The 26317-nt window shown below is 45.1% G+C and overlaps 1 protein-coding gene across 2 annotated transcripts in view; it reads left to right on the top strand.

The window, feature by feature from the left end:
- Positions 1–26317, top strand: part of LOC146187581 (cytoplasmic aconitate hydratase-like) — a 192992-nt gene that overhangs the window by 137852 nt on the left and 28823 nt on the right. For both annotated transcript variants that reach the window (XM_084607747.1, XM_084607748.1), the window contains 3 exons: positions 4777–4919; positions 10704–10851; positions 14894–15022. In XM_084607747.1, coding sequence (XP_084463873.1) covers positions 4777–4919; positions 10704–10851; positions 14894–15022 — 420 coding nt within the window. The remainder of the gene's footprint in view (positions 1–4776; positions 4920–10703; positions 10852–14893; positions 15023–26317) is intronic.

Raw genomic sequence — 26317 nt, 5'->3', positions numbered from 1 at the left:
CCGAAGCACCGTCGACGCCGTGACCGTTTCGCCTTTTCGTTGCGCAGACTCATTGCAGACCACATGGTGTTTCGCTAAGCTGGTGCATAGTTTTGCTACGTGCTACGTATTGTGTCAAGTGTGCTCTGCGACGCTAGGCCTAGGTGCTTCGACACTTCGCAGCAAGAGGATTTTGCTTGCCCGTGATGGCCCCCACTCCATTCTCGTCGTCCTCGCCGATGGCATCGAAGCACGGAAAACAGTACCGTCGGTTAACAATAGAGAAGAAAGCCGCCATTATTAAACAAGTAATGAGCGGACGATCGCAGGCTGACGTGGGTAAGGAGTTCGGCATTTTCAAGCAAACAGTCTCGGATTTTCTCAAGAACAAGGGCAAAATCCTGGAAGCGGCCGAAAAACCATCTGGTGCAAAAAAAAGAATGCAAGCTAAGGCATTCACCTAAAGCTTGAGGAAGCCCTCATCGTTTGGCTTAATTCAATGACTGCAAAGCGGTTGCCGGTTTCAGGCGGCGTCTTGAAAGAAAAAGCGGAAACTCTGGTGCTTCAAATGGGCATTGACGATTTTAAGTTTAGTGATGGCTGGCTGAGAAACTTTAAACATCGGAATGACCTCAAGTTTAAGAAGGTGTGTGGTGAGAGGGCGTCGTCGACAATGCAGTTATTGAGCAGTACCGCAATGGAAAACTGCAGTCTTTGTTGCAGCAGTTCTCTGCTGACAATGTTTTAAACTGCGACGAAACTGGCTTATTTAATAAGATGTTGCCGGAAAGAATGCTTGCTTTTGCTGGTGACCCATGCCACGGTGGCAAGCATAGTAAAGAGCGGCTGACTGTTCTTGTCGGCAGCAACATGTCTGGCAGCGAGAAGCTTCCTTTGCTTGTAATCGGGAAGTCGAAGAACCCGAGGTGCTTTAAAGGGGCGTCGCTGCCAGTGTTGTACGAAGCCAACAAAAAGGCATGGGTCACTCAGCAGTTGTTTTAGAATTACGTCCGCAGGTTGGACAGGAAGTTTGAACTTCAGAACAGACGTGTCGTGCTCTTCGTTGACAACTGCTAGGCTCATGGTCACATCAAGAATTTGAAGGCTGTAGAGCTGGAGTTCATCCCTCCCAACACGACTGCAATTCTCCAACCGATGGACCAAGGCGTCGTCCGCAATCTGAAACTTTTGTACCGTTCACGGGTACCAAACCGCATGGTGTTGTGTACGGAAGGGATGGCAGAAGGGTCTCTCCAGTCATGCTGGCCCTACAGCCGAATCACTGAAAAATCAGACTGTATTCCTTAGTTTGAAGCTGTGACTCAACCTTCTTGTGATACTTATGTTTTAACTGACTCTTTGCACGACCTGGTTGGGCAGTATCTGGGTTAAGCTCTTTGTCACCGGAATACAGCATTAGTAGCACTAAGCAAGCAGAATTATTTTGATGCTAGAGCATCCAGCCAGGAACCGCACCAAGGCAGAGCTCCTTTGAGCATGTTGCCTACCATGTGATTGCAGTCCAAGTCGTCACCCATATCAGCAAACATGACGAATTTCACTGGGACATTTTCAACAAACATCTGACCTTGTACAGTCGAACCCAGATAATTCGAATTTCGGTTATATTGAACTCACAGAATATCCTCCTAAAAATCACATTTAAAAGTACAGGAAAGCTACATATCAAACTCCAATTTTACTGGTCATTCGATATATTGAACTCCGCTTCACGCACTGGAAGGTGCACCTTTTCCAAAGACGATCTCGTCACCCTCGGCCATTTGCCGCGTGATGTTTTCAAGCCACGCGCGAGAGGAATGAGAGAGAACAGTTCGGCGACGGCTGGTCTAGAGCAGCGCCGTGTCCTTTCCACAAAGGCGCGCGTCTGCTGTGATCGTTTGCCTCGTGCCAGCACGTGACGTTTGCAAGCCATGTGCGTGAAGGAACGGGAGGGAACTGGTTTGGCAACGGGCGGTACGGAGCAGACACAGCCAGTGCAGCCATGGTGTTCGGGAAATGACAAACAATGCGATGGAGCGAAGCGCAAGGGTGTGCCCATTCTTAACTTTCTCTCTTCTTCCTGTCTTTTCCGGTACAGTACCTTAATGTAATGAACTTCAATGTAACGAAATTTGCAACGTAACAAATTTTTTTTATTTCCCGATCTCTGCACCATTGAAAACCATGTATCATTTTTTCGCGATTTAACAAAGTAATTTTGTACCACACTCTCGATTTAACGAAGTCCTCGTGCATTGCGTGTATGTACCAGTAGCCATCTGGGCAATCGGATCAGACTAAAACTTCAGCCCTGACACACCACTTTTTACATCTGCTCTTTTATGTGCCAATTTTGCCACCAGTCTGGAATTTGCAAGCAAAATAAAATCCCTCGTGTGCATACAAAACTCGTGGTGCAGAAGTTTTAGAACGCGTCATGTCATGGCGTAACTGGCCAGTCCGAACAAAAAAGCACTAACCGGAAATACCGTATTTACTCGCGTAATGAACCGACTTTTTTTTTTCAAGAAAAATCCACTGGAGTTTGAGGAAAGGGTTCAATACGCGGGAAAAGTTGAGATTCTTCCTTTCTTTTTTTTACGAGTCGTCCATCCCAGCCATCAATCATCAAAAAAAGCATGCGGTCAGCCGCAGTCGGGATGGCAGCTCTTAGCATCGTTCTCTTAAAAGGTGCTTGCTGCAGTCACACGTTCCAATGATTTTGTGGTAGCAGACGGCACCCACCGCATCACTGCTTTATCACTGCGTGATAAAGCAGATAAAGCAATGTACTGAAAACCAGGCTTGCGCAGCTGAGCAGGTAGCCTTGGCACTCTGCCAAGTTCGCTCCCCCCCTCCCCCCCCTTTACCCCATCACTAAAGCTAACGCAAGATACCCACTGTGCTGTTCTCGCTACGCAGCACCTTGGCGCGCTGCCAAGAAACGAAATACACTGGACAGCGGCGGCGCAAAGCGGAGGGGCGCCGTAAAGACGTTTTTTTTATTATTTTTATTTTTTCCAAGTTCTCAGTGGCAAAAGTGGGAAGTGGGTTCTTATGAAAGTAAATATCGTAGGCGTACGTGAAGCCTGAACAAAGATTGCAACACCCAAGGTAGCCGCGCCAGCGTGGGCGATGCAGACATACGACTAAATCTAGTTCACTATAATACGACAGCATCTCTGTTAAAGTCCCTAGACCAGCTGATCTAGAGACTCTTATTAACTCTCTCTTGTCTACGTTTGCTAACGTTGAACGATGATGATGATACCAATGACTGCATCTGGCAGTGGCTTTGAGTACTAGGTACTGTGCTCGCTCTTGCGCACGTGGAGAAAAATTATGCGTTCGCATCCATTTGTTATCACTCATTATGTGCTCCGGATATACAGAATAACTTCCGATGCCCTTGTAGCACTATTATTGCTAGAATTCCTTGCTTATTTTCTGATTTCGTAATTTACATGTTCTTAACCATGAACCCTGACTGCTCATTGGAGGGTCAAATTCTAAAGTTAAAGCTCAGCTACTTTGGTCATCTGATGAGAAGAGAGGAGTCGCTGGAGAAAGATTTGATGTTGGGAAAGGTTCAGGGTCACCGGAGAAGGGGTAGGCAGCGAACGCGATGGTTAGATGGCATCCTCGAGGCGCTGCAGATGAAGTTAAGTGATGTTAGGAAGATACTGAGAGACCGGAAAGCGTGGCGTGATATGGTCCATAGGGTCACGAAGAGTCGGACACAACTGAACGACTGAACTGAACTGAAGAGTGTTCCACGTACCTGTTACTTCATTTGGGCTGCTAAAACATATCAACCTCGACGCAACAAAATTTGCAATTTAACTAAATGTTCGGCTGCATGTAGGACTTGGTTATATCGAGGTTTGACTGTATTCATTTGCAGCAGCACGCACTATGCATGCACCGACAAGCCAGCGCAGCCTGTGGCAGACACAACGTCGGACGCTTTCTCCAGTGTATTTTGTGCGTGACAGGTTACGTACGTCGTGCTGAACGTGCGGCGTAGCATAAGCTATTGATGGCAGCTGCGGACGTTGAGAAGTGGCAGATTGTTATTTATTTATTCTTTATTTTTTGCAAGAGTCGTCCATCCTTGTCAGCGTGCTGAACGTTCGGCGTAGCGCAAGCTATGGCGGCTGTCGACGTTAAGCGGTTAAGAAGCGTTTTTTTTTTTTGTGTGTGTGAGTCGTCCAATCTTGCATCTATGATGAGGTTAAGCACGCGATCAGCTGCGATTATGAAACCGGCTTTTAGCATTGTTCGCTTCAAACGGCATTTGCAGCTAGCATGGTTTCGAATTATTTTGTGTCAGTGGACTCTGCCCACCCCCAGCGGCGTGATAAATCGAACCAGGCTCGTGTTATCAAGCCATCACGGGCACTCTGCCAAGTTCGCTCCCCGCCACCGCAAGAGCTAACATCAAAAGTGTAGTGAAAAGATAAACACACCATGACTTTATCACTGCACAGCAACTATCCCGAGTTGATGACATTACAATTATGAAGAGATGACTTTAATCGAAACTGGCGCTTTTACAAGCTAGAGCAGACCAAGAAATAAGTTGTCATCACTGGCCTATTTCACATGTAAAATTAACGGGTCAACACTCTATTTTGGGCATAGATCCCAAAAGCTCTTGGGAGCACTGGAATTTGCTTGACGAGGGGATCTCTGGGAAATGCCGTTGGGGGCACCTGATTGGTTAGGCTGGCTGGTTGACTTGCATCTGTTGGCTTTCCCCTGAGTCCCTCCTCTTTTCCAAACCTGGTGCAGGAGCGTGAGCCACGGCCCACCCAGTCTATTGAGGGTGCCTATGTGCTGCTCAACCTGGGGGACTCGGTCACAACTGACCACATTTCGCCAGCTGGCAGCATTGCACGCAACAGCCCAGCTGCCCGCTACCTGGCTGCCCGGGGGTATGTGTTAACTGAATAATTTCCCTTCCAGGTGCACATTTATGTCAGTTTGGCACCGCAATCAAGTTGTGCTAATATCGTAAATTTTTTCAGGTATGAACTGAATGTTAGTAACATGAGTTTTTCCCCGGACCCACTCTGAACACTTCCTATCTCTTAACATTACACCTACCATTTTCCACTCCATGGCCCTCTGCGGTGTCCTCAACTTAAGTAGAACCCTTTTTGTTAATTTCTATGTTTCAGCCCCATAGGTGAGTTTTGGTAGGATGCAACTGTTATATACTTTCCTCTTAAGCGATACCGATAAGCTGTAAGTCATAATCTGCGAGTGCTTGCCAAATGCGCTCCATCCCTTTCTTATTTCCCTGGCTATTTCACTTTCGGGATCCAAATCTGTGGTCACTACTTGAACTAAGTAGACATATACGCTAATCGAAATTAAGAAGAAGAAATGGGCATTGAGCAGGACATGTAGTTCGAAGAGAGGATAACCGATGGTCTCTAAGGGTAGCTAATTCGATTCCAAGGGAAGGTAAGCGTAGCAGGTGGTGGCAGAAAATTAGGTGGGTGGATGAGGTTAAGAAATTCGCAAGGGTCGGGTGGATGCATCTAGCACAGGACAGGTTTAAGGGGAGACCCTGGTCTTTGACCTAATTTTGTTAATATTTAACTTAGAGAAATGAAGCTTTTGTTGCTAGTCTATTTTAGTATCCTAAAAACAAATATGCAATCAGATTTCAAAATTTGTATTTTTTAATTACTCAACATTCTGGCCAAGTTATATAATTTGTACAATAATTACTGGCAAATATTTTATGCCTACCTGTTCTACTGTAACCCTAGAGTGCAACTATACATTCACCAGTTCAAAAGTTTTAGCCTTTCATAGGATGTGTATAAATTTGTCAGATCGTTTTCTTCCATTGAAGTGCTAAATTAATTAAATTTTGCCAAATAAAACTAGTAGTTTTTTGTTATAGTTGCACAGAAGGATATATAAGCTTTCATGTATACATCAAGAATTATCTGACCACTACATCACCTTGGGCAACAGTGCATGTCATGCAAAGAAAAACACGTTTGAGAAAACGAAGAAAGGAGTTTAAAAACATATTCTGAATTTATTTACTGAAAACTTGGGGGCACGAAATTGGACACACTTTGTACTAAGGCCTTCCAGGGGAACATAAGTCATTTTCCTTGGTGCACTTTATGGCTTTACGAAAGTTGTCAGCACTTGTAGGGTTTTTGTCTGAAGTTGTGAGCTTCTGCTGGTCTTTTTCAGCACATCTCTGAAGTACCGTGCTACCTCGATTGAGGTTCAGCTCAATCAGAATTGCCTCAGTGGCACACTGTTTGCCCGAATTAAACCTGAGCACTGCTTCAGCGACTGCAGCTTCAACTGTTAAGAGTGAGGCATGCCTGGTCTTTGGTACAAGTGACCGAATGACAAGACTCGTTTGCGTTCTGAGTCTTCCCCCTCTACGCTCCAGAAGCTTCCTCGCAGAGAGACGTGTGTAGAATGGTAGCGAGGCTTCTGGAGGCAGGTTGTTTTTGTGTTTTGGTGGAGCTTCTTGCTTTGCCCTGTTGCAGCTGCACCTGTTGGGCATCTGTCGGTGTAGGTAATATGGCCAGCATTTTGCTTCTCATCAATATTTCCGTGGCGAGCCTTCAATGCTATGCCATACAGTCGAACCCTTATATATTGAACTCGAAGGGGATCGCGAAATAGTTCGATATATTGATAATTCGATATACAGAAATTGGCTTGGGACGGCACTTACGATGCAAAAAAAGGTCAGGTTCTTGCCTTTGGTTTCCTTGTTTTTGAACAGAAGACTGCGAAGGGCTGCACCCATGAACATGGTTCACGCAATCTTCTTTTTTCTATTCTCCAGTAGCCATAGACTCTTCCTTCCTGGAGGCTAATAAAAGCTCGACTGTCTTCATCACACAGCATTTTTGTGTACCGAAGTCCAAGCTTCTTTGAAGCCTGGCAGCTTCCACCTCCATCTGACCATGTTTGCTTAAAGTATTTTTTTGGCAGATCTGGCTAGCTGACCACTCTTGGTGCTGATCATCATCTCCTTTGGGGCCAAGCAAAAGTTTGATACCCCCACAAATTCAAGCACAAATCCTGCAAATAACAGTTCCCACACAAATGTGTGGCGAGTGATCTCTAGTTAACCAAGTTTCCTCAAAAGGAACGGCGGTATTGCCTGGATTTGAAAACTGCAGATCCGATTAGAGCGACTTTAGTGCTCCCACTCACTTCCCTGTCACAAGTGCAGCTGCTTTCAGGGCTGCAGGATTAAGTTCAATTTTTTTTTTACATAGTCCTGGTAGGCTTTTTTGTGCATCTGATGGTGGAAGATATTCATTGCAGCAAAGACATCGTTTAGCACAGTTTGGCCGTTACCAGTGTTCAATAACATATGAGTTGCGAGCAAATTCACCTCGAAAGCATTACAGGTTGTATTATCACTGGCCCTTGGTGAACTCTATCTGACTCCAAATTTTTCACAGACATCACAGCTCATAACAAGCTTCACTGCAGTTCCATATTGTCGCCCTTTCTTCGAAATGTCCACTGGGCTGCTACACACTTTGCATCGCACGCATTGCTGAAGCAGATCGTTTACCTCCAGATTCAGCACAATGGACTCTGTTCCATTTGTCGCACGGAACTTCAGCTGAGGACGAAGTCAAAAGAGAATGTTTTAGGTGACATTGAAGACGACCGGTGCTGTTCCTCGTTTAGCTGCTGCAATCTGACTAAACTCTTTGTCAATGCGCACTGTTTGCCCCACTTCACCGGCTGTGGGGGCCGCTATTTCGTTGCAAGAACGACACACCACGTCAGTGTGCACTGTTTGTCCCACATCAACCGGCACAATGGTTGTGGCACATGTGACTGCATCTGCCGCGAGTACATAGGCTGGAGCGTTTGTTGCTGTCGCTAACTTGTAGCGCTTTCGAGGCCGCCCTTTTCGTTTCTTATCTAAACGATTCACAGTCCAGAACTTTCGATGTCCACCAGCCATCGTAGCGAGAATGAGAAAGTCGCGTTGCATGCCAGTTAGCAGCTGTACGAGCGACGCTTCAAGATTGCAACTGACGTGCTTTTGTCTGGCAGATGACGCTTCCAATATCCAATCAGGAGCCTACATTTGCCCCACGTGATGTGAAAGCACCAATGCTGTGCGTTTATTTAATTTTTTTCAATACGTATACTGCCATGATTGCTGGTCAGAAAAAATTTCCCCACTAAAAAGGACTGTAGAAGAGTGCAGCTTTCAAACGAGACCAAAATGACCACACTTTTTGCAGCCGTTATCACAATGCGCGATGTTGAAATTCGCAATTCTGGGGGCATTTTTATGAGCCAGAACAATCCTGTTACTGACTTTGATCACTAATATCTCAATAAATACACATCAGAAGACACTAATATTTCAGGAATAACTTCCTTAGAGCTTATAATTTGGGATAAAAATTATGTGAAAAAAAAAAAAAGATTTTTTGACTTTTTCATCTTCAAAGACCCAGGTCTCCTCCTAAGCGTAAGGCACCCACCTAATTGATCGGGGAGTCAAATAAGGGGTTATGGTTTTTGTAAAATCACCATTCTGCAACTCTAATTTCACTTGTTTGACAGTAATCACATATGCGAATCGGGACCTGTGGGGGTGATTTCAGAACGCTTTTTTTTCACCATCCAGGTATAATGATAACCACTTGTAGTGATGGAATTTTTTCGTACGTTAATATCGTTATAAGTGTACTACACTGTACACTCAAATATGACAGAAAGATTGGTGTCCTGTCTAACTATCACAGCGCATACTTCTACCGTGCCCTCAGTAATGATATCTCTGAAATTATCATTCATTCCTTCTACACTGAGGACGTCATCCTTGGTTAAGCGATTACATGGGTACTAGACCTACAGTAGAACCCCGTTGTAGTAAAGTCAGATATAGTAAAAACTCGTGTATAGTAAAGTGAAACTGAAGTTCCACTTCGTCTTCTGTAGACTAGACTACTGTACATTTTCGCCCCTTTAAATTAGACATTTTTGGCAAAAATTGGTTATAGTAAAAGGTGTCTGGCCGCGGCGACATCTTTCCATGAAATGACATTGCTGCTTGCGTGCTACCTAGGATCGCAAGGCAATTTCTTTTCTTTTTTTTTTCTTTTTTTGACGCCACCATCGGGTGTTCTTTTTCTAAGTGTCTTTACCATCAAGCTCAGCAGCACACAGGAGAGGCCAACTTTGCGTAGGTCTTGGGGATGTGAGGAAAAGCATACAGTGAAAAAAAGTAAAGTTGTCTACAAAGAAGGCAGCGTGGTCCATACAGAAAGCACAGGAGAGTAAAAGTGCAGCTATAAATAGGGAAGGGAATAGCACTGTGTAGTACGAAGCACAAGGCAGCAGTGGCAAGAAGTGGAGGTGTGGCATGTTCCATTTTACTGCTCTTGACTGTATTTTTCATCTGTTAAATGACAGACACAGCGGAGGATGATGCCTTGTTCGTGCAAGGTTTTGGTATTTATATGAAGTCACACTCAGTTGTATTCATAGCCATGCTGACCTCATGCTTAAGAGGTATGTCCACAAGATGTAAACAAAAAATTTTATAACTGAAAAAAGAGTGCGAAGAGATCTTTTTACTAACCAACAAGACATTCTGTAAGTAGCGGTTTCATTACCAGACAGCATCCTCGGGACCATATCATCACCTACAGCTCATATAGTGAAGATCTTTGCTGGTCCCAGTGACTTTACTATAAAGGGGTTCTTTGTTTACAGTCCAAATGAAATGAAACTCTGGACAGAATTAAGATTTTTTTCTGGGATTTCAGATATGCTATTTTTCTTGTAGGTCAGTTAGTTCCCCAGATATTAGAAAATTCTTACTAGTATTTGCCCAGACAAAGAAAAAAAAAATTGGTTTTCAAAAATTGTTTTTAATGAAAGGGTTCAGTTCAGTTCAGCCCATTCAGTCGTGTCCGAATCTTCGTGACCCTATGGACCATATCGCGCCACGCTTTCCGGTCTCTCACTATCTTCCTAACATCACATAACTTCATCTGCAGCGCCTTGAGGATGCCATCTAACCATCGCGCTCGCTGCCTACCCCTTCTCCGCTGACTCTCAACCTTTCCCAACATCGAATCTTTCTCCAGCGGCTCCTCTCTTCTCAACTGAAAGGGTAGATACTATAAAGTGTAAGAAATGAAATTTTTGAAGCTGTTCTTGAATTGAGTTACTATTAGAGATCTAGCATCATACTGAACTTGCCCAGTGTGGCAGCTGGGCAAGAAAAATAATAATGTTTAGAAAGAAATATGTGAAAACTGTTTCCAACATTACATCCTTTATACTTCCAGCTTCACACTGCTCTAGCTATTCCACATGCCTTGGGCAAACTTGGAACCGATCACAAAACACAGTTTTGAGTAAAGGAGAAAGAACGGACAGAACTAAGCGTAATCATTGCAAACAAAAAATAATTGCACATTCACTTCTTTGAAAAGTTAAAAAGTAGGCTTGTGTGAATATCGAAGCGAATTATGTGGTACAGTCGATTATTAATATAAACAGCGCGAACACGAAAACAAGGGACAAGAAACACGAATTCTTGTTTTCGTGTTCGCGCTGTTTATATTAATAATGAATAAGTACCAACTCGCCCAACAAAGTATCTTGGTACAGTCGAATCCAGATATATCGAATAATCCCCATAATACATGTGCTGCATTAAAATGGTGGTACAGGCTGACCCCCCGAGAGTTCAACTCATACGGGGCTCGCCGTGGAAACGACGATGTCATGGCACGGGGCACATTTGCCAACATTCGCCTGGTGAACAAGTTTCTGGACAAGCCAGGCCCACGCACCATTCATTTGCCATCAGGAGACGAGGTGAGAGACAGCTGTGGCTGTATTATGCCAGGACGGTACACTGCTCAAAGCTGCTTTTATGGATACACTTTGAGCAGCAGCAGTTGACTGCAATAGGGCACACAGCTGCTCCAACAATTTTCTGTGTTTGGTTAGACTGCAGTTTTGATACAAAGTTGAACAGACTGAATTTTCACTCATATACAAACTTGTCAATTTAAACCGGCAGCATTGCTTCCGGCTTGCAAATTGCTTGTGTTTTCTTTGTGTCCTAGATGGTCCTGTGAACATGTGGAATGCTTTATTGAAGTCACCTTGCATTGTCATTGAATTGGATGTACACCCACCCCTGTGCAAAAGCAGAGAGACCACGCAAACTGCTACAAACAATTATTACTTTTCTGTATAAAACGATGCACCAGAATAAGTTGCTGGGGCAAGATAGCAAGCTTATTAGTGAGGCTACCCTATGCATGACTTAGAAATAACCGCTTCACCGTCAGAAAATGCTGGCTTGAAGTTTTGTCAAAATGGGTGGTCTCTCCACTTTTGTGCAACCTTAGAAGAATTTGGATCTACCGATTTTAAACAATTTTGTATTCATGAAACCAAGGGGCTAGGTATTAACGATGACAGATTGATTACGATTAATAAAGAATTCTTCTATCCATCTTAATATATTAGGGTCTAGTCTAGGAGCTAAAGTTTTAGTAGCAAACACTGGTCAAATACTTTATCAAAGGCTTTAGCATAATCTAAAAAGACAGCGTCAGTCTGAAGGTTACAATCAAGATTAGCATGCACGTCGTGAAGAAAAAGTGCCAGCTGTCTTTCACAAGAACATCTTTTCCAAAAGCCATGCTGTGAATTGTAAAAAAAAGTTAACATCTATGAAGTTCATGATCTGTGAGTATATGACGTGTTTTATGATTTTCCACGGTACACTGGTTAGTAAAATAGGATGGTAGTGGGGACCTTTTATTGCCTGATTTGTAGATAGAAGCAGCCTTTCCCACCTACCAGTCATGAGGCAAATGACCTGTAGACAATGACTGCAAAAATGTAAGGCGTAAAGATTTCCCAGAAATATGTTTGATATTCGTCAATGTTGGCTGACAATGAGCGTTTGATATTTTCAATCACAGAAACAGTTCCATCAACAGAGAAGGCTATGGCTGTCATGTGATTTCTTATATATTCATTATAGGATGAGGTGTTCCTTTGTTAACACAGATGAAAATGCTCGATTGAACATATTAGCAGTGCTGATTTTGGATTCGCTGGTCAGTATAGTCTAGTGGGATTGTTGGCCGTTTATTATTTTCCAGGATTGTGACGTAATATGTTTTGTAAATCATTGTTTAAAAATGAGCGTTTTGTGCAATGGAGAACTGCAAGATACAATTTTCACCAAATTATTGTCTGTTCAATGTCGAGGTGCTTGGGTTCAGTTTGGCTGCGCAAAAGTGTCTTTTCTTCTTATTTTCTATTCGTTTTATGGATCTGGTGAACCACGGTTTGTTACGGCTTTGCTTAAGTCTTGTTTGGGGGATAAAATTGTTTGTTAGGTTCTGTAGCTTAGTTTTAAATATGCTCCAGTTTCCTTCAGCCGATCTGTTATGACGTGATGCTTTAAAGGATAGAAGGAAGACAGTTAGCTGATATCAGTTTTTTTGTAAGTGACTCTAGGTGCTGGAGTGAAGGAAACTGTAGCATGGATAACCTTGTTATTGCTGATTAATAATGATGTAATTTCTGGGTAATAGGCATCATTCTTTCAGGATAATTTGTTAGTATGACAGCTAAAGTATATTGCCAGAATCTTCGGTTCTTTAACGAGTTGTGCAAGATTGAAGTTGAGATGCATCTAGGAAATTTGTTGCTTCAGTGTTAGTAGCTTTTTCATTAAACCAGTCAGCGCTTGGGAAGTTATGGGTTTGCAGAAGGGCTTTACAGCAAGGAAGCCACCTCCTGTTCCTGTAATGTGTGCTTATTTTAGTTTGTTTTGGTACTTTCCGAGCTAATGGAGCAATAAGTTTGCAATCAGCCATGGGGGAACTAGAATGCCAAGGGCGAATAGAATAGTCTGTAAACACAGTGTCACCACCCCACTCTTCGCTTCACACATAAGCATACTTGGCTGCTAAAACGAGGCAGCTCACACTTAGAGACGATGATATTTCACGGTGGGTGGAGTGAGGCAGGGTCATGGTAGAAGAACAAATGGTAGCGCAACTCCCATAGAAGCCTGCGTGTCGACTCTGAGTGAGGCTTTAGTTTCCCGGCGCCCCCTGCGAACTGTGAGGCACAACAAACACGTGACGTTGCTTGTGACGTCACAACAACATACTTTTGGCGGGGAATTTGATTGTCTTTTTACTTATGAACGAAAAACAAGGCCAACAATTATGGAGGCAGAACGATGCTCGGGATAAAGCAGAAAAATGGACACCGTAACTGTTCAGCCAACTTCACTTGACATGGATTTCTACTGTCAAGTTTTACGTTAACTGAAATGTTACGGCATCTTTAACCACCTTATCATAGCATCGTTCTGCCTCCGTCGTCGTTAGCCTAGTCTTTCGTCGCGCGTCATGTAAACGCATTCTGGGGCTTATTTCTTCGGGCACGTTTGTGAACAAGGGCCTTCAAGTGAATTCGGCAAGCACATGGATAGAATCACATGGCTTGAGGCATTTCACTAAGGGCATAAATGAGTGAAGCTGTGCTGCATAGAAAGCCAAGCTTTATTAATTCACGATTACTTACATAGACGCTTCACGACAATGAAATCTTTAAGTGTAGGAAAGCGACCACCGCTCATTCGTCACGGTCTTCATGAAATCCTCGTGATAACAAAATGACCTGAGCGTAGGTCTCCTAACGAGACGCAGTGAGATTATAAAAGGGTAAAATATCTTGCTAACAAACAAAGTACATATCAGTGTCAAAGCAAAAACAAACGAACGGAATAACTAACGCTGGCGCTAGAACGCCAACCTGTAAGAGCTTAGGTAAGCAATTCAAATTGGGATTGCTAGTATTTAGAAGTTAATGCATCTGAGAAGTGAAAATATCTACGATGTAGCTTCGCTCCAATAAATCTCGCCCTGTTCATGATTCCATTATTTTACTCGCGTTTCATTTGCCACTGAGAGGAGTCAATGTGAGGTTACAAATTTACAACTTAAGCATTTAACATGTTCATGAGAAAGATCCCATTGACAATAGGAACATCACTGTGATAACAGCTAAAGCACATTCAGCAAACTTTGGTGTGGTAATACGACGCAGTAAGCAAAACACGCAGTAAAGGGAGCGGAACGGAAGGCTTTGCACAATGCGACACGCTTCGTGGGGGCAATAAATCTCACCTTCACCGTTCAATTAAACATGCAGCGATACGCCGTTCATGCAGACATGTATCCATAAAACAAGCCACCACTTTTTGCGACGTGCCTGGGAGGCCGAGCCGAGCCGCCGAGCTGTGACGCAGCATTGTCCCATCGTCTGGAAATGCGCACATGCAGCGGCAATCAGTTTCTCATCGAGCACAGACAGTCTTCGCCTTGCTGTAAAGCTCTACCACAACCAGCAAAATGAAATACTGACTGTTTGTTACAGATAACCCACTCTGTACGCAGCACGCAACGATGAACGTTGAACCGGGGCCGATGACGCACTCATTCCGCAGATGAAAAAAGCTTTGGTCTGAGCCATATCTGAGCTTTGGGCAACTACGCAGCGGATAATAAGTGGCCGAGAGAGGCCGTTAGAAACAAGTTAAAATATTATTAAAAATGTGACACGTTTTTTCTTACGCAAGAAACAAAAACTGCATTCATTCCTGAGCGCGAATATCATGTTTACTTTCTAGTTCTTTGGAGTTCTGGCAGATCTTATTTTCTGTGCGCTAGTAATTTGCCTCACAGTTCGCAGGAGCCCTCATCATCGAGTTGATGCCGCTGGCAGTAGGCAGCTGCACGCGTTTTCTTCCAAGTTGCGCGACCAGTCGTACATAGACCTTGGCAGGGTTTCCTAGCTTGGATCATCCCCTGTGCAGATGGACATCTTTGATGCGGCTGAACGCTACAAGAAGGAGGAGGGTGGCCCCCCACTCATGGTGCTCGCAGGCAAGGAGTATGGCTCAGGCTCTTCCCGGGACTGGGCAGCCAAGGGGCCCTACCTGCTGGTGAGGAGACCAACATTAATTGCAGCGCAACTTGCTTACTGTGGCCTGCGCAGACAGTGTTGGCAGTTTTGTTCATTAGTAATTTCATGGGACAACTGCCTACTGTCACCCTACCGATTCCAGTACGCTGCAGTTTAAAACTACTTGGAATGAATAGTAAATTGTTTGCTTTTAAATTCAGTTGGAAGGTTTGGTATTGGTCTCAGGTGTATAATGTTTCTGTCACCTTAGCCAATCGTGTTTTCAGCCATACAGGGATGCACTCATGGCTCTCCAAATCTATGCAAGTTGAAGAGAACTGTGTGCCTTCAGGAAAACCATGATGGCTACACTTGAGAGGCAAATCATGCTGCCAAGCCCAAATAGCACCTTTTGGAGTCAGTGTGCAGTACCTAGATTTGTGCCTGCACCCACGCTACTCACTCCAGGGGATGCCTTTTGTGAGCCTGTGGTTTGTTGCTGCTCATCTTGCATAAGCACATGAAATGCTCTTGCCAGTGTGCATGGAGTCGCTACTTTGAATCAACAACCAAACAACAGATATGTTGCACGTCAAAGAAATCAGCTGACTACATGCAGAGGTCGACTTCTCTGTTAGCTATTTTTTTAGGGCTGTGCAAATATTCGGAACTTCCGATTATCGGAGCATACAATGTAGTAATCAATTGATTCCTTGAAGTGAATAGCAGTATTCGGAAACCTCACAAATTGGAAAAATAAACTTTTGGAAGAGGCACACAGGCGGCGCAGTGGCAATGGCTGCAGCAGGCCATGGGACAAAGCTCAGATGTGAAAGCAAGCACGCCACTGCACTGTGTCACAGAAAGTGGACGTTACTAAAAGCATAACATTGCACAACTACCACCGAGCAGAGCACCCTGTTGGCTCTCACAGCTATGCTGTTGTTGGAAACTAATTTCGAAGCAGTGGACAGACAGCTTTAATCATTATGTCTTTCGTAGGTCAAAATTAGTATAAAAGTGTCTTGATAAGGGTGTACGGTGCTCTTTGCGAAGAGGCACTGTTGCATAGGGGCCTTCCTTGCCCACTCTTCTTTGCTTCCTTTCACATGTTTAAGCAGAAGTATGCGCCTCAGAAGAATCGACTTCAAGAATGCTTTCCATGGATATGTGCACCCTGCCCACCTTCATGCACATCTGCCTGCGAGAAGCCATGGTCACATAACCTCGCGCACAGGCCCACGCTGATGCGAGAACAGTGCCATGCAAAACTATTTTAATAGTACAGTAGACGCTTTATATGAATACAGGTGTCATACTCTGCAGGTAAAAAATGCACCTGCACAGAAGACTACTTATCTAGAGGTGTCTCGGGGGTGTACACATGGTGCAGTCAATACTACAGAGCATGACAACGTGCTCTTCTCCCACTTCATAAAACATTCGTCTACACACGGGTCCTTGGCAAAACTTGCAAACACTACCGCGTCCTCCGATTGGCGTTCACCAACATGACACGGGGCTGTGTGCCACTTTCACGTAACAGACAACCCTGGCAGTCTGACGAAAGTGCAATCACGAGCGTGCAGTGCAGGAATTGTGGTGTGAGGAGATGTCTGAAATTTGTCACTCAACGCTGGGATGTGCCACCCAGAGTCGTGAAAGTTTGCATTGTAAATGATGTCTGCGAAATATTTCAGCACTTTAAACTATGATGCTTAGTTCAGTTTGCTGCTGTTTGTGCACATGCATGCATGTTTGAAAATATTTACAGTAGAATCTCGGTGATACGAATATCACGAAGTCACTGAAAAAATTTGTATCATCAATACGAACAAAAAGAAGTGTGCAGAAGCATTGGAAAGGCAGTCACGCAGATCTCTTTGCGGCGGCGGCCGGTAATGTTTATTACGGTTGCATTGTCCCAGCTCACCACTTCCGCCACCACTTGCGACAGGCTACCGCAATGTGGGTGATGTGCGGGCCACGTGCCTCCGTGGACGTCTTGCAGCGCATACAGCACAACAGGAGATGGCGATGTGCCAGCCACATGGTGCCGCAGACTGCTTGCGATGCGTATAGCACGACTAGCGATCGTGAATCTACGATGTGCGGGCCGTGCATGCTTGCTGCATGCCACTGACTACTACTCAGTGTACAGCATCGCGAGTGGCAGTTGCAGTGTGGGTGATTTGTGGGCTGTGCACTGCTGAAAACTTTTCGCGGCGTGTAAGCGCGATGCGATTGCAACGTCTGCAACTTGCGAGCTATGCGTCACTGCAAACTGCTCGTGATGCGTACAGCATGGCTGGCGATCGCGGAGCCATAGATGAGCAGGCAATGTGTAGTGCTCAAGGTTGCGGTCGCAGTTCATGTGTTCATATCATCTGTAGTGGCACAAGAGAGTGTTCGGAACATCCGAAACCTTGCACGTTGTATGCAGTGCACTCCGATTGAGGAATTTTGCAAATTCGTATCAACCGAATTCGTATCACTGAGATTTTACTGTATTTTTATTTTGTTCAGTGGCCTTAAAATAAATTCTGCAAACATCTTTTAGCAAATGCTAGTGAACTGTCTGCCTTTTTTTTTTTTCTACTTGGAACTGAAAATTCACCATTCACACATGCTTACCATTTTTTCAAAAGTGCAACATAGCTTCATTGAGCATGGCAAGTCTTCAGTACACTCTTTCTTTTTTTTTGTAATGGTCTTGCTTTTTAGAAAAATGCAGGATTTTTAGTTAACGGTTACAGTACCATCCATCCTTTTTTGGGGTCCCAGTATTGAATATTCGATGCAAAATTATTTGAAGAAAGTTACTATTCACTTCAAATTTCCAAATAACCAGAAAACCACTACAGTAGAACCTTGTTGGTACATTCCTTGTTCATGCGATTGCTTGTCTATATGCTCAAAATCACAGTAAAACATCTCCCATAGTGTTACACTGTTTTTCTCTCCTTGCATACGTTCCCAAATAACACTGTTTCCCGGTTACTATGACCAAAATTTTGACAAATTATGATCGTTTAGTGTATTTTGCGATCAACCGAACATTTTCTAACGGGCACTTGCGGCATGAAGAAACTGATCAGCGGTGTTCAACTGCCACAGTTGCTATCCTGCGGTGCCTAGATGCAAAGGGGCATAGCATAAAAAAAACAAACAAACAAAGCCAACGGACTTCTGTTTCCCGTAGCAAATGACTTCACGAATAGAAACGCACTGGCTTCTTTACAGTGCCTTAAGGGCATAGAGGTTAACCATTTGATAACTGCAACTATTCGCTTGCATATGAACTGGCCGGGTGTGGGGGATGCACCATGAAAAGTGTGGTGGCTGTAAGCAACTGATTGCTTCTCCACATGTCACTGGTGTAAGGGGACAAAGCATCCCGAAACGCGCAAGAAAGCGATTCTGGCTTGTCATTGCCTTCTATGAACCGGATTTATTACTAAATCTCTTCCGTGCTTAGGACAATATAAATGCAGACTGAACTCTGAAAGAGCTAGAAAAGGAGCTGTGCATTGTGGATGTCTATAAATGCTAATCTACACTTTTATGCAGTGCAAGTATCAATTCTGAATGCCTTCGTACCTCATTCGGGAGTAAAATTTTTCAAAATTCTGCAATTCGGATTATACCTTTTTTCCCACATTAAAAAAAAAAAATGTATTAACAAGGTTTTACTGTATTTGCGCGAGTCTACTAATTACAAACTGCGGTCATCTTATAGCTTTCCATATTGAAGCTGGCATGGAGAAACATTAATGCAAACCTTTCTTCCCATGTTCTGAAGTCGCAACATCAAAATCATGTAACCCAAGTTCTGTGATAGGCAGGAATTGGATTCCTTTATGTCAAGGCATGCATTTCAGAAAGTTCCCTACAACAAATTTTTAAAAGGACCTTCATAAAGAACTTGCAAGAACACATCTTCTCTAAAAACGTCATAGTTGCGAAATCATTACTAATAATTCTTTTTTTTGACCAGCTTCCTCCTTGCATGTACTATGCGTGGCATCGCCATGTCTGGGGAAAAGGGGATCCTAGTTGTTGGGCCGATGCCAAGTGTTTGGACCTTTCAGGCTCCTTGGAGGGAGCAACGCACCACTTTGGCCCACACTTCAAATAGACAGCACCTCCACCCTGTCCTAACTGGGGGAAATCGGCAGTCGACTTTTTCTATTCTCCTCTCCATCTTTCATTTTCCTATACTCTTTCTTACAATTGTCCCGTCTTCTCTCCTTTTATGTTTTCTTGTTTTCCTAGAAGTCAGGGTTACTCTGTATGGCTAATTACCCTATATTACGCTATATTTGGTTCTAGTCAGGGTTTACAGTTCGCGTGGGCAGGAGTTCAGGGGTGGAGGCACTGCTCCAATTGCTCCATTCTGTTCTAAACTACTTTGTCTGCTCCAAAACTGCTCCAAACTAGCTGCCTTGATTTTCTGCCATCAAATTTAGCAAAACTCAGGAACAGTGTCTCAGCGCCAGGGGCAAAGATATAACACATCTTGCACTGGGCTTAATACAAATGAAATTTTTGTAAGGAAAGGAAGCATGAAGCATAATAAATATTTCTTCGCAAGTAAATTTAGTATGAGTCACATGTTATTGGAGATAGTCAATTGCAAAAAAAATGCACTGTGCATCTGACGTAGCACCTCTTTCCAGCCTTTTGAATCGCCAGTGGAGAGAGTAGCGAGAGTAGCAAACGAAGCAGATAGCGTAAACTATCGCGAGCCATTAGGAAACTTGTCCAGCTGCAAAAGAATGCACGGGTCTTTGTAGGGCTTTTACTATGAAAACAAGCAATACTTCAACATCAAGCTCATTTGTCCCTGAGAAGCATGTCAGGCCTACGTCAGACAAAATCATACTTGAAGCGTTATGGGTTGGAACGCCAAAGCTGTTAGTCACTAGGAAGCTTCTCAAAATTGTTGGAAAGGCATATGGCCTGCTGCCAAGATATTAAAAATGAGCCCCAGCATTGCTCAAGCAAAGACTGATAAACTATTGGCAGGAGGCAGTGAAGTAAAGCTGAATGATCATATCCCCTTCAAAGCCATTGGCTATGTCCCAAAGTTGCTCCAAAAGTCTCGAGCCGCTTCCACCCCTGCAGACCTCCTCCATGTTTATAAACAAACAAGGCGATCGAGGTGGCGCTGCAGTCATCTGCTGTCCCACAGTAGGCAAAAAGTATGAAAGCAGCGCTGGCACCAAGCTTATCAAGCTGGGTTATTGTGGTCTGAATGCGCGTTTTTGGCAGACCAAATAACCGATTCTCAGGAATTTATCAGATAAGGCCAGACATAGGATCAAAATGGATTATGTAATACCCCGTATTTGAGGGCTTTGAGCTGTATTCTACAGTCGAATCCACTTATAACAATATTCAAGTGCCACGATATTTCCATTGTTATAACCGATAATTGTTATGAACGGTTTGCACGAAAAAAAGCATAACTGCAGAGAGGGGTCACGGACGGCAAGTGACATGCGAGCTCCGCCGAGATATCGTTTTGGGGTCTTGTAAAAAATACGAGAAGGTTGCCACGGCTGCCCCTCAGCTTGAGAAATCCCGAAGTAACGCTGGGGTGAAGAGAGAGAGACGAAACTTTTATTTAAAAGCAGAGGAGATTGGGGCACGCAGGCCCCTGGGGTGAAATCGTCACAAGCATCTCACCACGTACATCTCACTGGCTTGCACGAGAAAACCCCATGTCCGTTAACCTTGCTTGCCTCACGCGAAGCGTGTCGACATCCTTCTCCATGGTATCTAGGTACACCACGTAGGGCAGCGGAAAGTCCCTCGCGAAAACAAAGCCCCAGAGGGACTGAATCAACTGCAGGGCCTCTTGCGAGAACAACGTTGAGGCAGCTTGCCCTACCGCGTCATTGTCGCTGTCGTCGCCGTCACTGTTGTCGTCAGGCACCTTGTCGAATGCGTTTGCGACCACTGTCAAGCGAGGACTTTTCTTTTTCAAACTTCTCAGCGGAGCGGATGATCGTCGACACCGTCGGTTGCAATAGTGCGTACTCCTTCATGATACTGCACTTCGTCTCCAAATCGATAGCCGTGCGCTTTCTTTTCACCGGCAACGTCCGATAATCAGCGGATGGATCAGCCATCTTCTGTTTTGGCGGCGATTCAAATGAGACGAACAAACCGCGTGGCTAGGAACAACTTTGACGCAATCAACTTGCACAAACAACCAAATCCGTTCGCAGAACTGCGCAAAATGAGGGGCGAGGGGATGAGTGAGCAGATTAGCGGATCAGCGCTGTTGGCACATTGGCGAAGTTAATTTGTGCTTCGGAGGGTGGCACAGGGCAGAGCTGAGGGCGCAGACCATTTGTGTTCTGAAGAGTGAAGGGGCAGCGGGAGAAAGGCACGTGTGGCTTACAATGCGAAGGCCAGAAAACAGGTTCTACTGTATGAGCGCGCGACGGGGAGGGTGCAGCAGCTGGAATTTCTTTTTTTTTTTCTTTTCAAGGATTTCGCATTCCACTACCTTTGGCACGAGCACTCGGGAGCCTGACTTCATTGTTATAACCGATAATGTGGCAAGAGGGCATTGTAGTAAGCGGGTTATTTTACCATAGAAAGCATACAAAAGTGGATGGTACAGCAGGTTTTCATTGTTGTAGCCGATATACAGTCCAACCCGGATATATCGAACTCGAAGGGGATCGTGAAATAGTTCGATATATCGATAATTCAATATAGAAAAATCGGCTTGTGACGGCACTTACGATGCGAAAAAACGATACTGTATTTGTCGCGTAATCAACCCACTCGCATAATGAACCCAACCTCCACTTTTGCATCCGAGAATTAAAAAAAAAAAATGTGTTAAGGCCAGCTCGCTCACATGCAAGCGACTGAGCGATCTCAGCGATGAGCGGCAGCGACAGAGCGAAAATTTTCAAACTTGCTGGAACTGCGTCCCTCTCGCCCTCGAGCCACCGCGGCAGCTCAAAACAAGGTTTCTGTGTCGCCACGGCGGCAGAAATCCCGAGCATTTTCGCTTGCATGTCGATGGCGCGCGTCAATCCGTTTCAGTCGTCTCATCCACAGCTCATTGGCAGCGTGCCAAGATGCTGCGCAGCGATAACGTCAGGGCGCGTTTATCTTTTGATAGCTCCTGCGGTGGCGGGGAGCGAACTTGGCAGAGTGCCCGTGATGGCTTGATTGCACAAGCCTGGTTCGATTTATCACGCCGCGCTTGAGGCGGGCGTCATGATCGCAGCAGCTGACCGCGTGCTTTCGCTGATTCATACATGCAAGGATAAACGATAAAAAAATAAATAAAATAAACATCCTCGCAAAAAAAAAACCCTGCCGCTTCTTAACGTCCGCAGCCGCCATATCTTACGCTACGCCGCGCGTACAGCACAACGATAAGAAAGGATGACTCTCGCAAACAAACAAAAAAAAGAAACAGAGAGAGCTGTCGCTTCTTTAAGTCCGCAGGCGCCATAGTCACATCAGCCACCACGCCACCGCACGCAGAGGGTTCGCAACACACGCTGGAGAAAGCGTCCGACGTCTGTCTGAAAATGGGCTGAGCTGGCTTCGCGCATGCGTTGCGCGTGCTGAAGGAGAGAGATAGCTCGGCAAAAGAATGGGCACACCCACGCACATGGCTTGCAAACGTCATGTGTTGGCGCACGAGAAAGGATGATTGCAGATGCGCGCGCCTTTGGGGAATGGGCGCGGCGCGGCGCTGCCCAGACCAGCCGTCACCGAACTGTCCCCTCTCATTCCTTCCGCGAGTGGCTTGAAAACGTCACGCGGCAGACCGCCAAGGCTGATACGATCGTCTTTGGGGAAGGCACACTTTCCAGTGCTTGGGACGGAGTTCGATATATCGAACGACCGGTGAAATTAAGTTAAGTGTTCACTAAATCATGGCACATCTGACCAACATATACTGCGTCAACAAGACCTTCAACGTGCTATTTGCAGGCGTCGTAAACAAAAGGGGCATACTTGCCACTCATACCAAGGAGAGCGTCGATATATTGCGCTCGTCGCCCGGCGAAAAAAAGGGCCTCGGGTAAAATGTAAAAACTAAAAATAACGAAGCACCAGAAATACATTACAAAAGGTTAAAAAAAATCGATTTGTAAAAAAAAAAAATAAATAAAAGCAACCGCCAGAAGCGGTAAGATTCGAACTCGCTACTGCTTGCTCCGTAACGTTCGGCGCTAACCGCTTGGCTACACCTCGGCACAGGAACCTTGGAAATATTTCTAGTTTTTATGTCATGGCCCCATTTACAATAAAGTGTTTCTGCTGCCGGTCTAACAATTACTTCTTGATCATCGGCGCATGCTGCCTGCTCTCACGTCTTGCAACTAATGTTCTGGATGCCTATGCGCACTATATTGTGCACTAGATCCATTTTAACATGTGGAATTTCACAGCGCTGGCAAATGTAGTGGCGCCGGCACTTCGGTCATGTCTTGCTACCGTGGACGTAATTTTCGCTGAACACGGAGCTGTAGCACAAACCTTGAAGGAAAAAAGTGCGACGAAGCTTCAAAACTGACAAGCGCAGCAGCGAGGACACTATTTTGCTGGTAACTAAATCTTATTTGTATGTAAACATGTCGGGAAGCGTTGCGATGACCGAGGGCTTGGTTTGTTTATACACAGTGCAAGAAGGAGCGCAAAAGCTTGAGAAACATGTGAAGTATTGTGCATTACAAGCGCTCTATGTTTTTTTTTTCTTCCTTTATGAGCCCATCGCTCGGTAAATTACTCTCTTCATCGTTTTATTTATTTCGGCTGAGGCAGTCATTGCGAGTACGCTGTTGCCAAGTTGGCCCTTGAGGGATGCGACGCCGCGGGCCGCGCCGGCTCGCTAGCTATCACGGAGTCTCCGCTTACGTCATAGTGTGCGTCACTCAACTCCAACTACGTAGTAGGAGGCCACAGTTTGAATTCGACCGGCGGGAACAAGAAAAAACCTCAACTTCTTATCGCAATATCTCAGCAATTATTCAATTTTTTGCTGCCGGATATGCGGCAACAGTGTCACCAAATGTAGTTTACAGTGCAATCCACTTATAACGATATTGAGAAAACGGGAAAATCCGATCGTTATAACCGATTATCGTTATATCTGGACCGGCAAAAAAAAAAGTAAAAAAAAAACAAAAAAAAACAAGAGAGCGCACATACATTTGCCCGTGCATGCAGACTTACCTACTTGCCAGCGACGATTCAATCGGATAAAACAAAGCTAGTCACTAAAGAACACTCAACACTTTATTGCTGTACTATATATAAAGGGAATAAATAACTTAATCTCGCTTAAAGAAGTCTGAAATCCGCGCTTGCTTGAGCGGCAGCTGACGCTTGATAATTTCAGTCTGCATAGTCTCCAGTTGTTGCGCGTACATGTGCGGCAGTCCTGTAGCATGGATGAAGCCTATCAGCGACTGGATGGACTGTACGGCACTTCGTGACGACAATGGAGCTGGCGTGGTGGTGTCACTGCCATCGTTGTCCATGGTGCCGTCATCGTCGTCACTATTTTCACCATCGCTCGATGCCGCTTTTTGTCGCTGCTCCTCGGCAATGGCCTCATCGGTAAATTCCTCACACGAAGCAGCAGCGCAGTCAGCGTTTAAAAAGTCTTCCAAGAGCGCTCCGCCGGCATTATCGGAAGATGCAACATGATCCCATAGTGCACACACATCGGCAGTTTCGGGGAGCAAGTCATCTGTATCTGTCCCTTCTGAGACCGCACAGTCGTGGCGCACGAAGCCTGCTTTTCTAAAGCAGTTCTGGATTGTGGACTGCTTCACTTCGTACCACGCACCATACACAAACCGCACCGCTTCGATCAAGCTCACCTTCAGGTGAGCAGGCCCGGAAGCATCCTCTGGCGATCCCAAACGGTCTATTTTTAAGATCAGCCATTCGAGCATACGACGTCTATAGAGAGCCTTGAAATTGGCAATTACGCCTGCGTCCATGGGCTGCAGACCTGCCGTGGTGTTCGGGGGCAGGAACAGCAACTCGACAGACGTCAGCTTCACGCTGACGCTGTGTGCTGTGCAATTGTCGAGGACTAGAACCACTTTCCTCTTCTTTTGCTCCATTAGGCCGTCAAATTCAAGCAGCCATTCCTGAAACAGGTCGCGAGTCATCCACGCTTTCTTGTTATTCCGATAGCGGACCGGAATGTGTTGGTTCCTGAAGCAGTGGGGCCTCTTCGATTTCCCAATCACAAAAGGCTTCAGACGCTCGCTACCGTCCATGCTGGCGCACAAAAACACAGTCACTCGGACCTTGCTGTGCTTCCCACCGCTGCACGGATCTCCTTTGAGAGCGTGCGTCCTTGAAGGCAGCATTTCGTAGAAAAGCGCTGTCTCGTCCCCATTGAAAATGTCCTTCTGTTCATAGCGCTCCAACAGCTCGGGCAGTTTCGTCGCCAGCCACTCGTCTTTCGCCGACACGTCCAGCGAGGCAGCCTCCCCGACCACGTTTCTGAATCTTTGGATCCATCCTCCGCCGGGCTCGAAGTTTTCTCGTCCCAGAAGAAAAGCGAATTTCTTCGCCTTTGCACAAAGAATCGGTCCTGTGATGGGAACATTCTGGTTGCGAGCGTTCAGAAACCACTGGTAGAGAGACTCTTCCACATCACTGTACAAAGGGTCTCTAACCCTCTTTCGCTGGTCGTCGTGGCCGCTGGAGCCGGCTTTCTCGAGGACATCTGCAGCCTTGATTATGGTTGAAACCGTCGACTGCGAAAGCCCATACTTTTTAGTGAGGCTTCCCACCTTGAAGCCCTGCCGAAAATCTTGGTGAATTTGGTGCTTCACCTCGAGAGAAATTGCCTTCCGCTTAGTCGGCGCCATCTTCCACGTACAACGGCCAAGGACGCGCTCCCCTTCTCCCCACCTTCTCTCTTCAGCGATTGCGATGATGATGGCGCTCGCTTCCAAAGGCCGTACGCATCGCCTCCTTGCGGATTTCTCCACAACGGTCTATTTGCGGCACTTTTCGCGTCATTCTAATCAAATAATTTTATTTTTCGCAAATATTTATACGAAATTTGCTAGTAAATATTTTCCAGGCGGTCAAAATTCTATCGTTGTATCCGATATATCGCCGATAATCGTATCGTTATATGTGGTTTATTTTTACATAGGGGCAATGGGAAAATTGATAAATCTAAATTATTTGATCGTTATAACCGATATATCGTTATATCTGGTATCGTTATAAGTGGATTACACTGTATTAGATTTTCATACCATCTTTGGCTGTCTTTAGTGTCCCTTTAAGCCTAATTACGATGCCTGCCACC

Source organism: Amblyomma maculatum, chromosome 6, assembly GCF_055883805.1.
Source record: "Amblyomma maculatum isolate TAMU_Amacu chromosome 6, ASM5588380v1, whole genome shotgun sequence".
NCBI classification, from domain to species: domain Eukaryota; kingdom Metazoa; phylum Arthropoda; class Arachnida; order Ixodida; family Ixodidae; genus Amblyomma; species Amblyomma maculatum.
The sequence above is the reverse complement of the archived record's forward strand: the minus strand, read 5'-3'. Positions and strand labels throughout refer to the sequence as shown.